This window comes from Giraffa tippelskirchi, chromosome 13, assembly GCF_054371585.1.
Source record: "Giraffa tippelskirchi isolate mGirTip1 chromosome 13, T2T-mGirTip1v1.2.pri, whole genome shotgun sequence".
NCBI lineage: Eukaryota > Metazoa > Chordata > Mammalia > Artiodactyla > Giraffidae > Giraffa > Giraffa tippelskirchi.
The window spans coordinates 86,264,346-86,278,912 of NC_137287.1; the positions used below are offsets into that span (position 1 = coordinate 86,264,346).

General features: G+C 38.1%; 1 protein-coding gene across 26 annotated transcripts in view; it reads right to left on the minus strand.

Annotated features, from left to right (window-relative positions):
- Window positions 1-14,567, minus strand: part of TASOR2 (transcription activation suppressor family member 2) — a 60,997-nt gene that overhangs the window by 44,652 nt on the left and 1,778 nt on the right. For 7 of the 26 annotated variants that reach the window (XM_081560511.1, XM_081560521.1, XM_081560514.1 and 4 more), the window contains exon 2: window positions 131-264. The exons of 3 other annotated variants lie outside the window; for them this stretch is intronic. Coding sequence is in view for 4 of the 23 variants with exons in the window: in XM_081560503.1 (XP_081416629.1) it covers window positions 131-264; window positions 10,856-10,878 (157 nt within the window). In the remaining 19 variants the exon portion in view is untranslated. Of the gene's footprint in view, window positions 1-130; window positions 265-7,042; window positions 7,199-8,341; window positions 8,828-9,207; window positions 9,326-10,855; window positions 11,032-13,739; window positions 13,868-14,567 lie in introns of those variants that run through there. 16 more of the 26 variants (XM_081560512.1, XM_081560504.1, XM_081560501.1 and 13 more) reach the window with 8 other exon arrangements.

Here is a 14,567-nt window from a genome sequence, read left to right on the forward strand (position 1 = left end):
TTGCAGCTACTGGAAATTATAATTTTTTAAAAAGTTCTTTCATTACATGATCTAAATTAAAATTTTAAAAATTGCATTGTTCAATTCTGGATTCATTAGCAATAACTTAGACTATTTGTTTAATACCTACTCTTTTCTGATATGAACCCTGTCTCAGTCGTCTCTAAGAGGGGATGCAGCTGGGAGGGTGGTCTTAATTCATTTTCACCAAGTATACCCCCAGAATTCTTGACATACTCCTGTTCTCTGTTAATGTCATAAATGCTAAAACAAAAAAAGAAAAAATTAAATCATAAAGTGAGTAGTTCTATTTTGGGCATATCTACTATATAAATACATGTTTACTGAGCATTAGGTACAATTTTGTAATATTTACTTTGTCAAGTCTCCAGAGCTAAAGGCTAAAGTTCTACTGATTTGCTCTATAAGAAGTAATAACACACATAAACTGAAATGTTGTTTCTCCAATCCTTTAATTTCTAAAGGAAATCTTCTTCACAGAAATAAATAGGAATCGCTTTTGCCTTATTGATAAAAACCTCTCAGACAAGATCAGGGTGGTACAGTCCTAGATGGGGGAAAAAACCTCTCAAAGTGAAGAGATTATAGAACCACACCCATGTTCTACTGATTGGAAATAATAAAATCAAACAGAATACAAATAAAACCTCTCTCCACCCCTAAATTAGTAGTATATGATTCAACCTTCATTAAATGTGTTCAGAAAATATTCCTAGAGTGACCTTTGGAAAGCAAGGGTTGTGTATTCTGGTGACAGTGGTTTCAAAGAGGAAACCAGTTGAGTTGGAAACCTCTTCCAACTCAAAGAGGTAGAAGTCAAGACCCTCCCAAGCCAGATTACACTTGCAAGTTACAAGAAGAGGGCTTCCCTGGGGGCTCAGTGGTAAAGAATCCGCCTGCCAATGCGGGAGATACGGGTTGAATCCCTGGTCCGGGAAGATCCCACATGCTGCGGAGCAACTAAGCCTGCGTGCCACAACTACTGAGCCTGCGCTCTAGAGCCCAGGGGCTAAAACTACTGAAGCCCTCCAGCCAAGAGCCTGTGCTCTTCAACAAGAGAAGCCACCACAATAAGAAGCGTGCACTCCACGACCAGAGGTGGCCCCTGCTCACTGCAACTAGAGAAAAAGCCTGCACAGTGACAAAGACCTAGCACAGCCTAAAAAAAAAAAAGTTACAAGAGGAGTAGCAATAAAGGCACCATATTTTTAAAAACAATCCTTGGATGAAGGAGCAAACCAGGGAACCCTTAAGACTGAAAACTGCTCTGTTCCATCACTACACTGGAGTCAAATACATCTTCAGAGCTAGAAAAAGATGAAGGCAGGGAGAGAGCATCTTTTCTTTTGCCCTTTGTGAGAAAACTTTCCCAGAATTCTCTCTGCAGGTGGCCATTCTCACCTCACTGGCCGGAACTGAGTCACATGTTTTTACTAAAACAGTCACTAACCAAGGAGAGTAGAATTACCGTAATGAGCTTAGAGTAACTAATATTCACACAGCTCCACCACTCTCATCCTCCCATGCCACTCCTGAAGCATGAGATTGGCCCCAAATCTAGGCAAAATTGTGATTTGGGGGAAGGTAAGAAAAGGGGAGATAATTATTTGAAGGCAGTCAATGACATCATCACACTAAGGTCTTAGAACAAGTCAGCGGTAGGTCTGCACTAGAATCCTGGTCTCCTGACTCACAACTTAATTCTCCTCTCGACATAAATAATGAATGGATATCATCAATACTGCTACTTTTCTAAAGAATCTTAAATAAATCCACCAACTCCACCTCAAATCCTTTTTGAAAAAAGGTATATATAACTATACATGTTTTTTTTTGTAAAGCATATTGAATTTCCCAAATAATGAACTGATTGCAGTTTCTCATGTGTATCATTCTTCTATCTCTGCATTTGCTCCTACTTCTATTGCCTTGAAAATGTATACACTAGTACTCCTCCTTTTTTGGCTTCCTTATCATTTGAATACTCGCTCAGATTTCAAGTATCAGTGCCTCTCTGAAACATTTCATGACATATCCCATCTCAATGACAGTGGCTGTTTGTATCATTACGTACCCACTGTATCGTGTTCCAGATTCTAACTGGTGTGGCTATTTTTAGGAGAGTTCTTCAGCTTTATTATCTAATCTCTTCCTGTTTTCTGAATAACTCCTCTTTTAAAAAACAGAATCTCTTTTTTCACGTAAGTTATACCTTCTTTTTTCTCTTAAAGATACTACTGTTTCATTTTGTTAAAAGTTTCTCCTGTTGCCTGCAGTAAATCTAATTTCTACCAAGCTCCTTTTATTTTCTCCTTGTTTATTCCTGCTTGGTCTCTTCTGTGTTAGAGACTTCCAGCAAATGACTGGTGATCCTGACTGTTTACATTTAACTGTGAGGCACTTAAAGCTGACTGAAAGTCTAACGCATGAGCACCACTTCCTGACCAGCAGCCGTCATTCTTACAGGAGATCTGACGGTGATGCAGCTGCTGGTTTAATCAAATGAACTCAAAAAGTCCTATCTGTTAAATATTTTGTCGTGGGTTGATAAGTTTCCTCAGAAAAGAATCCTTTAACACCTTGTTGAGGGGAAGCATAAGTGGCTCATATGGTAAAGAATCTGCCAGAAATGCAGGAGACCTGGGTTTGATCCCTGGGTAGGGAAGATTCCCTGGAGAAGGAAATGGCTACACACTCCAGTATTCCTGCCTGGAGAATCCCATGGACAGAGAAGCCTGGTGGGTGACAGTCTATGGGGTCACAAAGAGTCTGACATGACTGAGCAATTAACACACTGTAACACACAAAAGCTTGACTACTAGTTCTGAGAACCACACAGAAAAAGACAGCTCTGGTTTCACCATTCCATATGTTGACTTTCACTTAATCCTTATCTTTATTTAGGATCTTCACCCCAACCTCAGTTGTCTAGAGCCTGCCTAGTTCATGTCTCCTGACTATAAACCTTCAGTCTTCTGTCAGGGTAGAAGGAAGGTGGCTATCTGGGTGTGTGGAGTAAAGGGGATCAATCACTTCTTCTATTTCTATTTCACTGGTATTTCTACCTTGAGAAAAGCTTAGTATCTCTACATCCTGATCCTTTCCCAGATTCTGTGGAGGAAATCAGCTTGCTTCTCGTTAGCTTATTCTCTTCAGCATTGTCTAATCCACTAAATTATTTACTTAACCACTTTCTTTCCATGAGTTTCCCCATAGAAAGTGGCTCAGTGGTAAAGAACCTGCTTGCAATGCAGGAGATATAGGTTCCATCCCTGGGTCAGGAATATCACCTGGAGGAGGAAATGGCAACTCACTCCAATATTCTTGTTTGGGAAATCCCATGACAGGGGCGCCTGGTGGGCTACAGTCATGGGGCTGCAAAACAGTTGGACACTACTGAGAGACTAAACAAAAATCTTTCTAGTTTCCCAAATACTGATTTCATTTATCTTCTCCTTTCTCATTCTCTTGATCTTTGTGGATTTCTATCTTTATTCTTTTACTATAATCTTAGTGGGATTTCCAGAGGGGTGAACAATTGGACGTGACACGTAACTGAAGTGTCTACTTAATATGGCTCAATAAAAAATGTGTAATATACCATCTATCATAGTAGCTGTTATCATTATTTTTATTTCCACTTTTATAATTATGAAGACCTCATTTTATTTACTGAAGTATTTACCAAGACATAATTACACATCAAATCTTCAACAAATATTAATTTAAAAGAATTAATTTTTAGTGCATATGAACTAATAACCATTTACTCAAATATATGAAAAGAACAAAGTAGATCATCAATGCTATTCTTTTAAAGCACTCTGTTTTTCCCCCAGAGTACTTATCATAGTTTATAATTACATAATCATAATTATTTCACCAATGTCTACTACCCTAATAAATCAAGCCCTATGAGGACAGGAATCATGTGTTTTGTTTACTTCTGATTACCCAGCATCAGCCCAATGCCTGGCACATAGTGGATGTTTAGTAAATATGCATTTGATAACTGAAAGGAAAAATTATACTTATGCAATTTAATCTGTTCCAAAATTCAGAAAAAGGAGCACAGCTTCCCAATTTGTTTTTATAAAGCAAACACTAAAATCTGACAAAGAAAATACATAAGAAAGGAAACTGCAGATCTATCTCTTAAAATTGTTGTTGTTCAGTCACTAAGTTGTGTCCAACTCTGTGAGACCCCACGGCTTCCCTGACCTTCACTGTCTCCCAGGATTTGCTCAAACTCATGTCCATTGAGTCAGTGATACCATCTAACCATCTCAACCTCTGCCTCCCTCTTCTCCTTTTGCCTTCAATCTTTCCCAGCATCAGGGTCTTTTTCAATGAGTGGCGTTTTGCATTAGGTGGCCAAAGTATTGGAGCTTCCGCTTCAGCATCTGTCCTTCCAATGATTATTTAGGGTTAATTTCCTTTAGGGTTGACTCCTTGCAGTCTAAGGGACTCTCAAGAGTCTTCTCCAGTACCACAATTCAAAAGTATCAATTCTTCAGCACTCAGCCTTCTTTATGGTCCAACTCTCACATCTGTACATGACTACTGGAAAAACCATAGCTTTGACTAGATGAACCTCTGTTGGCAAAGTAATGTATGTCTCTGCTTTTTAACATGCTGTCTAGGTTTGTCACAGCTTTCCTTCCAAGGAGCAAGCATCTTTTAATTTCATGGGTGCAGTCACTGTCCACAGTGATTCTGAAGCCCAAAAAAATAAAATCTGTCACTGTTCCAAACTTTTTCCCCATCCATTTGCCATGAAGTGATGGGACTGGGTGCCATGATCTTAGTTTTTTCAATACTGAGTTTTAAGCCAGTTTCTTCACTCTCCTCTTTCACCCTCATCAAGAGGTTCTTTACTTCCTCTTCACTTTCTGCCATTCGTGGTATCACCTGCATATCTGAGGCTGTTGATATTTCTCCTGGCAATCTTGATTCCAGCTTGGGATTCATTCAGCCTGGCATTTTGCATGATGTACCCTGCATATCATGAGCACTAGGTCTTCCCTCATGGCTCAGACGATAAAGAATCTGCCTGCAATGCAGGAGAGCCAGGTTCCATCCCTGAGTCGTGAAGATCCCTTGGAGTAGGAAATGGTAACCCACTCCAGTATTCCTGCCTCCAGAATTCCATGGACAGAAGAGCCTGGTAGGCTACAGTCCATGGGGTTAAAAAGAGTTGGATACAACTGAGCAACTAACACTTTCACCCTGCATATAAATAAGCAGGGTGACAATATACAGCCTTGACATCCTCTTTTTCCAATTTTGAACTAGTCTGTTGTTCCATGTAAGGTTCTAACTGTTGGTTTCTGATCCACATACAGGTTTCTTAGGTAAGGTGGTTTGGTATTCCCATCTCTTTAATAATTTTCCAGTTTGTTGTGATCCACACAGTCAAAGGCTTTTCCATAGTCAATGAAGCAAAAGCAGATGTTTTTTGGAATTCCCTTGCTTTTCTATGATCCAATGAATGCTGGCAATTTGATCTGATTCCTTTTCCTTTTCTAAACCCAGCTCATACATCTGGAAGTTCTCAGTTCATAGACTGCTGAAGACTAGCTTCAGGATTTTGAGCATAACCTTATTAGCATGTGAAATGAGCGCAATTGTCTGTAGTTTGAACATTCTTTGGCACTGCCCTTCTTTGGGAGTGGAATGAAAACTGACCTTTTCTGGTCCTGTAGCCAATGCTGAGTTTTTCCAAATTTGCTGACATGCTGAGTACAGCACTTTAACAGCATCATTTTTAAGGATTTGAAATAGCTCAGCTGGAGTTCCACCAACTCCACTAGCTTTGTTTGTAGTGATGCTTCCTAAGGCCCACTTGACTTCACACTCCAGGATGCCTGACTCTAGGTGAGTGACCACACCATCATGTTTATTTGGGTCATTAAGACATTTTTTGTACAGTTCTCCTGTGTATTCTTGCTACTTCTCTTAATCTCTTCTGCCTCTGTTAGGTCCTTACCATCTCTGTACTTTATCTTGCCCATCCTTGCATGAAATGATCCCTTGGCGGTGGTGGTTTAGTTGCTAAGTCGTGTCCGACTCTTGTGACCCCACGGACCATAGCCCACCAGGCTCCTCTGTCCATGAGATTCTCCAGGCAAGAATACTGGAATGGGTTGCCATTTCCTTCTCCAATGTTCCCTTGGTATCTCCAATTTTCTTGAAGAGATCTCTTGTCTTTCCCTTTCTATTGTTTTCCTCTACTTCCTTGCATTCCTCTTATGAATACTAAAATCCTAAAATATATGTACTGGCAAATAGAATCCATGAGGAACTAGAATGACAACAGAGGTTAATCAGGGTACATTCTTGGAGTGTATAACAAACCACACTAGTAAGTCAAAATTATCATGAGGGGCTGCTGGAGCACGGGATGAAGGAGGAGAGCCATAAGTCAGTGTGTCCAAAGGAAGTTACTGCATACTTCTTCCTAAATAGATGACTTACACAAGTTTTTGTTGATGCCCAGTATTTTTTTCATTTATGTAGTATTAATTTGGCCATACTTAGCCTAAAAAAAAAAAATAGATGCTCCCAAATAAATCTATTCATTTAATGTAACAGAGAAAAATGTCCTATCATAAACTGTTTAGAGGAAATAAAAGCTGATTACAAAGAAGTATTAATATATGTGTGTGTGTCACACACACACAAACATATATATAAGGCCTTAAGAACATATACTATGATTTAAATGGTGGTTATCATCTGTATACCACTTATCAATATCTGATCTTTTTCTTGTTTGATTATGTTCCCACCACTAGATGGTTATAATAGCTTCAGGAATACAGGGTATTTTTTTCCATGCTGTACCCCAGTGCCCAGAACAGTGCCTGGTACAGTTAGATTTCAATAAACATTCACATAACCAGTGAATCAATCCATATTCCAGATCACTTCATTTCCCTACTTAAGCCCTGAGACCCCACTGCACACTCTGCTCCGTGGGCCTGTGAAATCCAGCCCATGCTTACTCCCTCCACCTCACCTGATCTACCTTCCTCTGGCTTTCTACTGAGGTCCAGCTACCCTGGTCTTTCATTCAAGCTCTTTGCTCTTCTCAGGCCTTTCCACTTGCTGTTATTTCGGACTGGAATGCTGGGTCTTCTGTTATGCCTGTGGCTTAGCTCCCTCTCTTCTTTTACTGAAATTTAGAAGTTATTTCCTCGGATAAACCTCTGACTACCCCCACCTAAAGAAGGCATTTTCTTTGAAGCACTCACTATTTCAGCTATCTTGTCAATTTACTTTTGAGGTGTGTGTCCCTCTTCCCCACCAGAATGTAAGGTGCACACAAGTAGATACTGTCTCACTCACAAAGCCCCCCAGTACCCAGCAGAGCTCCTGGACCATGGCACCCAATACTCTACCAAGTCATCTTTGAGTGGGTCAGATACAGCTAATTTTTGTTTCTTTTTTTTTTTTTTACAGCTTTATGTATTACCTGAAATTTTATGTAAGCATAAATATAATCTGGGGAAATAAAGGTATCTTCATTTTGGAAAAAAAAAAGATCTCTCATTGCCCTAAGTAGTAGCAAATTAGTTTTAAAAAATGAAGACAAAGCAAATGGAAATAGCATTTCCCATAAGCCCAAACAGTAAGAGACCCATAAGACAAAACTCCTATATTTAAAACAGAAAATACTACAGAATGAGAAACATGATTTTCACAACAATCTTAAAATATATAAAAAAAGTCTGCCATGCACAAAAGTTTAAATATTTTCTAATGTCAACATAATCACGCAGATAAAGAATAAAAACCAAGGTATTCTTGCTATTATTTGGAATCACAGCTTTACAGTTCAAAGGACGCCCTAAAATACTACATTTCTACACACACACACACACACACACACACACACACACACACACACACACACACACACACACACACACACACACACGAGATGTGAGGAGTGCTGCCATCTCTCTAAAAGCTCGGCAAGAGCCTCCCCTTTACCATGCTGGCAGAATCCCACCAGTTACAGCAAAGATGTTCCATAAACCTGACTTCCCAGGTGGCTCAGTGGTAAAGAATCCACGTGCCTGCCAACGCAGGACACGCGGGTTCGACCCCTGAGTCGGAAAGATCCCCTGGAGGAGGGAGATGGCAACCCACTCCAGTATTCTTGCCTGGAGAATCCCATGGACACACGAGCCTGGCGGGCTACAGTCCACAGGGGTGGCAAAGAGTTGAACAGACTGAGGTCCTGAGCCCTAGAACCTCGGTGGCACCACCAAAGCTTCACTCCCTAAAGCCCCCCCGAGGGTGGGACACCTACAGTGACCCTTCTCCCAGTCCGCTAGGCACTCTGTGATCCTGCTGGCACGGCAGGCAAGCAGTTCAACCTGCCAGGTGGGCGTCGGCCCCTGCTCCTCACCTCATGATGCGTGGGGGAGGGGGCTGTCCCTCCGCCCCGCCCGCCCCCTTCCGCCAGCAAAAGCCAGTGTGGTAGGCGGCGCGCGCCGCGCCTTTAAAAGTCAACTAGGGTGGGGCGGAACCGCCAACCCGCACCCGCACAGGCCGCAGCCGAGCGGGTGGGAGTTGCGGTAGGCGTCGAGTGCGGACAAGCAAGCAGGGCTCTCTCGGTCTTCTGTCTGACGTCTCCCAGGACTCCTAGGTGGACAGCTTTAGTGTCATTTTACAACGATCGCTCCAAGCTTCAACTTCCTCGAAGGTGTCTCGCCCACAGGTTATTCAGTAACTATTCAGGACTGCAGATGGCAGACCTAACCCGAAATCTACATCTGTTCACTACAGTGACCCCAAGTTATTTTAACTCATCGCTGCTATAAAGCTTTCCCGTTACTGTCTACGTAAACTCGCTGATTATGGTTTCACCGGGCTTTGTTGCGTAGTTGATAAAAATAAACGGTCTACTGGATATGGTTTATGGATACTCCATATATGCCCAGGAGATGCTGATTCCAGCGCCCAGGGTCGGGATTGGGGGTGCTTGTCCCTCCCACTAAGCCACCGCAGCCCTAACAACACGGACTAAAAGTAAAATTGGTGTTTGTGTGTGTATCAAGTGTTTGGCCTGGTCTAAGGACATCTTTTACTTTTGGCTCATGTTTTAACCAAGTAATCTAACACAACCATATGCATTTCCTGGACCATATCTGCATTTGCTAGAGGAAAACTAACCAGGAGCTCCTCGAGAATCATTGCTGCTATGCTGCTGCTGCTAAGTCGCTTCAGTCGTGTCCGACTCTGTGCGACATAGACGGCAGCCCACCAGGCTCCACCGTCCGTGAGATTCTCCAGTCAAGAACACTGGAGTGGGTTGCCGTTTCCTTCTCCAATGCATGAAAGGGAAAAGTGAAAGTGAAGTCGCTCAGTCGTGTCCGACTCTTCGCGACGCCTTGGACTGCAGCCTACCAGGCTCCTCCGTCCATGGGATTTTCCAGGCAAGAGTACTGGAGTGGGTTGCCATTGCCTTCTCCGATGGTACTGTGCAAATAGAAAGCATACAGGGAAACCTTAGCTCACAAAGGAAGTTACTTAAATTCATAAAGAATTATGTAGATTAACTACTATGTAAAATACCAAAATAACTTTGGGTATTTAGCATATGAAATGAGAGAGAGGGCAAGTGCCTTCTTTGTAAAAAACTTAAATTACTCCCATTGCAAAAAACGAGTTATTGGCTTGGCAATATGATTTTTTCATTTAACTGTGACTTACTTTTAGACTTAATATTCAATTTTTGAAGATTAGTTTAACATTTTCAAAATTGAATTGTACAGTAAAAAAAAGATTTCTGTGTCTCAAAAAGATGCTTATAATCTTTTATTTTTCAAATTTTGTTCCTTCCTTGCTGTGTAAAGTCAACAGATTCCTTGGAGAACACTTTTCCATAGTCAAGATTATGCACTTTTTATTGGAATCACTTCAAAATTTATATGTTGAAGTGATTTATATTTTGAAGTGCCATTTTCAGACATCTGTATAAAGGAAACTGATCTTTGTTCTGGCTCATCAAATTAGGCTAAATTTGTGTTTCAGTATTAAGCTATCAGTCTGCAATGAAATGACTGCATTAAACTCATTTACTACAAGGATACTGTTAAGTAGTTTTGTCCTGACAAGAAAATCTTAAGAATAAATTTCTTTCAGGGTCAATGACATTTTAAGACCCGCTTTGGATTATTTTGATTATTACATATAACAAAAGGGAAAGTGATACCTAATTTATGCCATAACAATGTTTTTTTTTTTCTTCCTTAATTGCCACCACCCCTAGATAAATCACATAAAAATGCCCTGGCAAAGAACAGGACTATTCACTACTGATGGCTCACAAAGAAGTAGGGGATAACCACAGAGTTGAGCAGGTGTTTTAACTGGTCAAAACAGGTCTCAGGAGTTGGGGTCGTGAATTAATAAGGGAACAGGTATACCCAAAGGTTCTAAACAGGGTCTATCTCACTATACCAGGGAAGGGAGAGTCTTAAACACAGAATATTACCAAGGGATTTAGTTACCCAATTAAGTATTACTAAAATCTCATTAAGAGAAAACAGAAAGTATGCACCAGACACTTCTTATAAAATTTGTAAATAAAAAAAAGAGAAACCAAATTCAGAAACAAAAGCCCAACTGAGTTAATCAATAAAACCCCAAAGCTGATTCTTTTGGAATAGATAACCTCTAGCAAATATAATCAATGAAAAGAAAAAAAAATCAACAAAAGGAGTCTAACCACAAACATAGGGAAATGTCTAAAATTGTAAATTATCACATGCTATTTACACCACTAAATTTGAAAATCATGAAAATATAATTTACTAACATTGGTCTAAATGGAAGAAACATCTGAATAAACCAATTATGATGAAAAAATGGAAAGAGTAGTTGCAGTCCTACTCCTCTCCAAAGACCAGTTTCCGAGTTTTATTGTCAAGTTCACTTTTCACTATTCAGATTAACAAAAATCCACGAGTTTGGCAATGCAGTCTGTTGGGGAAACTGTGGAAAACAAAGGGAAAAAGAAGTAAAAGGCCAGGAGAAAATATTTACTATGAAAGTTATAATAGGTTTATTTATACATTAGATAAATATATCAGTAGAATATAAAAATGGAAACCCACAGTCTAGGAATTATAAACAGCCAATAAACATATTTCAAAACACCTCCAATACAGACTTAAGAAAGGCAAATAAGTCCAAACAAGATAAAAATACAGTGAAACAGTAGAAAGCTAAAAAACAAAAAGAAAAATGTCAAAGCAGTTCGAGAAACGTAACTAAGAGACTGACAGCTGACTTTTCAATAGCAATAAATGAAACCAAAAGACAGAGAAATGAGATCTTTAAAGTGCCAAAAGAAAACAACTGCCAACCTAAACTGCTATATTCAGCAAAGACATCTTAATTGATGGTAAAACAAAGATATTTTCAGGTAAACACAAACTGAGAAAGTTTATCATCAACAGACTTTCAGTAAGTTATTCTAAAGCATATACTTTAAGCAGAAGGAAAAGGCCCTAGATGGATGGTCTAAAAGACAAAATAATCAATGAATAATAGAGAAAGTAGCAAAAATACACTGCCTGCAAAACACAACAATAATTCTAAATGCGTCCTCTTCTGTTTGGTAAGAATATTTTTTATTTTATTTATTTATTTTTTGGCTATACTGCAGGGCATATGGGATCTTAGTTCCCTAAGCAAGGATTGAACCCATGCATCCTACATTGGGAGCATGAAGTCTTAACCAATGGACTTCCAGGGAAGTCCCTGGTAATATTTTTTAAAAAATTAAAATACATGATAAAAACATGTAAGTCATGAGGGATTGGATTAAGTTAAACTTCTAAGATTCTTGTATTATCTAAGAGGAAGGTAAAGATATTGGTTACTTTTAGATTTTGAAAAGTCAAGGATGCATGATATTTCTAGGATAACAATAAAAAAAGTATAAAACTTCCAAATTAGTATATCAGAAAAATGAAGTGGTAAAAGATATTAAATAACTGAAATGGTAAAAGATATTAAATAATTATTTTAAAAAATAACAAAAACAGAGAAAAAATATAAAACAGTCAGGACAACTAGCACAAAGGGCAACTAAGCAAATATAAATAGACTGTGTATCCCAGCTAAAAATGTTTTAAAATTGCATTAAAATTCCAACAGATGCTCTTTAAAAGAAACATGTCTGAAATACATGTGTTTACAAATCTACAGTTACCTCAAAATAGTTTAATAAATTAAAAATGGAAAATAAAACTCTAGTAATAAATCATTCCTGTTCCACCAGACCAGCAAAATTTTAAAATGTTGGACAATGCCAGATGTAGAGAGCCTGGAGAGCAAAGGGAGGTTTCATTCACTATCGGTACAGTATAAATCAGAGTCATCATTTGGGAAAAGTCAGATACTATCTAATGAAATTGAACTTGCACATATCCTCCCAACAGATCTAACAATTCCACTACTAATATGCCTAAGTGACACTACTGTATACATGTACTTGAAAAAATGACCAAGAATGTTTATGGCACCACTAATTATTGTAGCCCAGTGGTGGAACTAACCAGTATGTTCATAAAAAATAAAATGGATAAACATGTATTATATTATTATAATAGATTATTATACTTCAACAAAAGTGAATGAATCACAGGAGTGGTTCCCAAAGTGGTGATGATAATGTAGGTGATTTTTTGATATTCTATATTGAAATGTGTCATCATTTGGGAAATCTACATAATCCAGTGAACTAATATCTTTCACATGACCAATGCATGGGTAAAACATCCCTTTAAAATGCAAGATAGACTAACAGGTTTTAATGTCACAGAGTTTGAGAAGTTATTTGATTTCAAATTCTACACTGTGGTTAACCTTTCAGAAACTGTTATGATTTGATAAGTATTAAAGAATATAACTGTTGAAAAAATTATCAACATATTCCTCCTTCTTCTAAATATATAGTTCAGTAAGGCCAGATTTTCTGCATCTCCTTCAACCAAAACAATATATTGTAACAGATTGAATGTAGAAGCAAACATGAGATTCTGGTCATGAAAGATATTTGGGAAAACTGTAAAACAATGCCACTCTTGCCACTAACTTATTTTGAAAAAATTACTTTTCACTAAAAACGCTAAGATTTACTATTATTATTACTATTTTTTAGAGCTATCAATATACCATATGCTAATTGGCATAAACAAATGTACCAATATCTATATTTAAAATTAGTTAGTTTTAATATCTAGTATGATTTAATCCACATAAGCAAGAGATCTTCGAGGTCGTCAATACTTTCCATACTTGTAAAGGAGTCCTAAAGTTTCTGAACTGAACTACAGGTATACACTTCAACAGGGATGAATCTCAGAAACATAATGCTTAACAAAAGTAATTCACATAATATGCAATATGATTCTACTTAAAGTTCAAGAAAGTAAACAATATGTTGGGAAAAGATACATACACAGTTGCTAAAACTGTAAAGAAAAGCAAGGGAATAATTAACACCAAATTCAGTATGACCATGGTGATGGGGGCAAAGAATCCTTTGTTTCCGGGGAAAGGCACACATCAAAAGCTTCCAAGTACTTGTGATGTTCTATCAAGCAGAGTATACAGATACACTTTTTAACAGTTACATATAAATGGCATATTTCATTACAAAAAAATTTAATAGAAGAAACAAGGAGACATACCTATTATCCTAGAAGGAAAAACTCAAAAGAATGTCTCTTCTCAAATTAATCTACAAATTCAATGCAATCACAAACAATATCGCAACCAGATTTTCTATAGAACTTGAAAAGATGGTTCTAAATTTCATCTGGAAGAAAAATGCAAAAGAGCCCAAAGCTTTTCTTCAAAAGGAAGTACCAAAATATGTCTTAAAGCTACAGTAATTAAAACACTGCAGTAACAGATAAATGGGTCAAATAAGAAAGTCAGAACTTAAAACAGCAAAGGATATGTTTGTTGCCCCAAAATGTTTAATATTCTTATTACCCAAGGAAGATAAACACTTAAATGAGATGTTATTTTCAAGTATTAGAAAGTTAGTAAAATATAACCATCTGGCTAGTGGGGAGATAAAACATACCTTTTGAGAGAGTGAATATAAAAGGGTACAATCATTTGCGGGTAATTTAATAGCATTATTATCTATCATCCTCAGAAGGAATCAATTCTATGATTCATAAAAATATTTTGATGAGCACATGAAGCAGTGCTTATAACTGCAGCACTTAAGTTATAGGGAAAACTTGAAAAAAAATGTGCATTAATAAAGGAATGAAAGACTTATTGGATAAATACCATATCAAATGATACTAAACAGACATATCATATTGCATTTATTTAACAAACACTACTTCTCAGGCAAGCTTTTAGACACTGTAGATTTTAAATCGTTTAAGCAACTATGTCTGGGCTACAAGAGATGCCCCTGATATAGCTCTTTTAAAAAGAAAACACAAAATTTCAAATACTGGTCTTTATCTTCCTCAAAACAGTCGTGAACAAACACA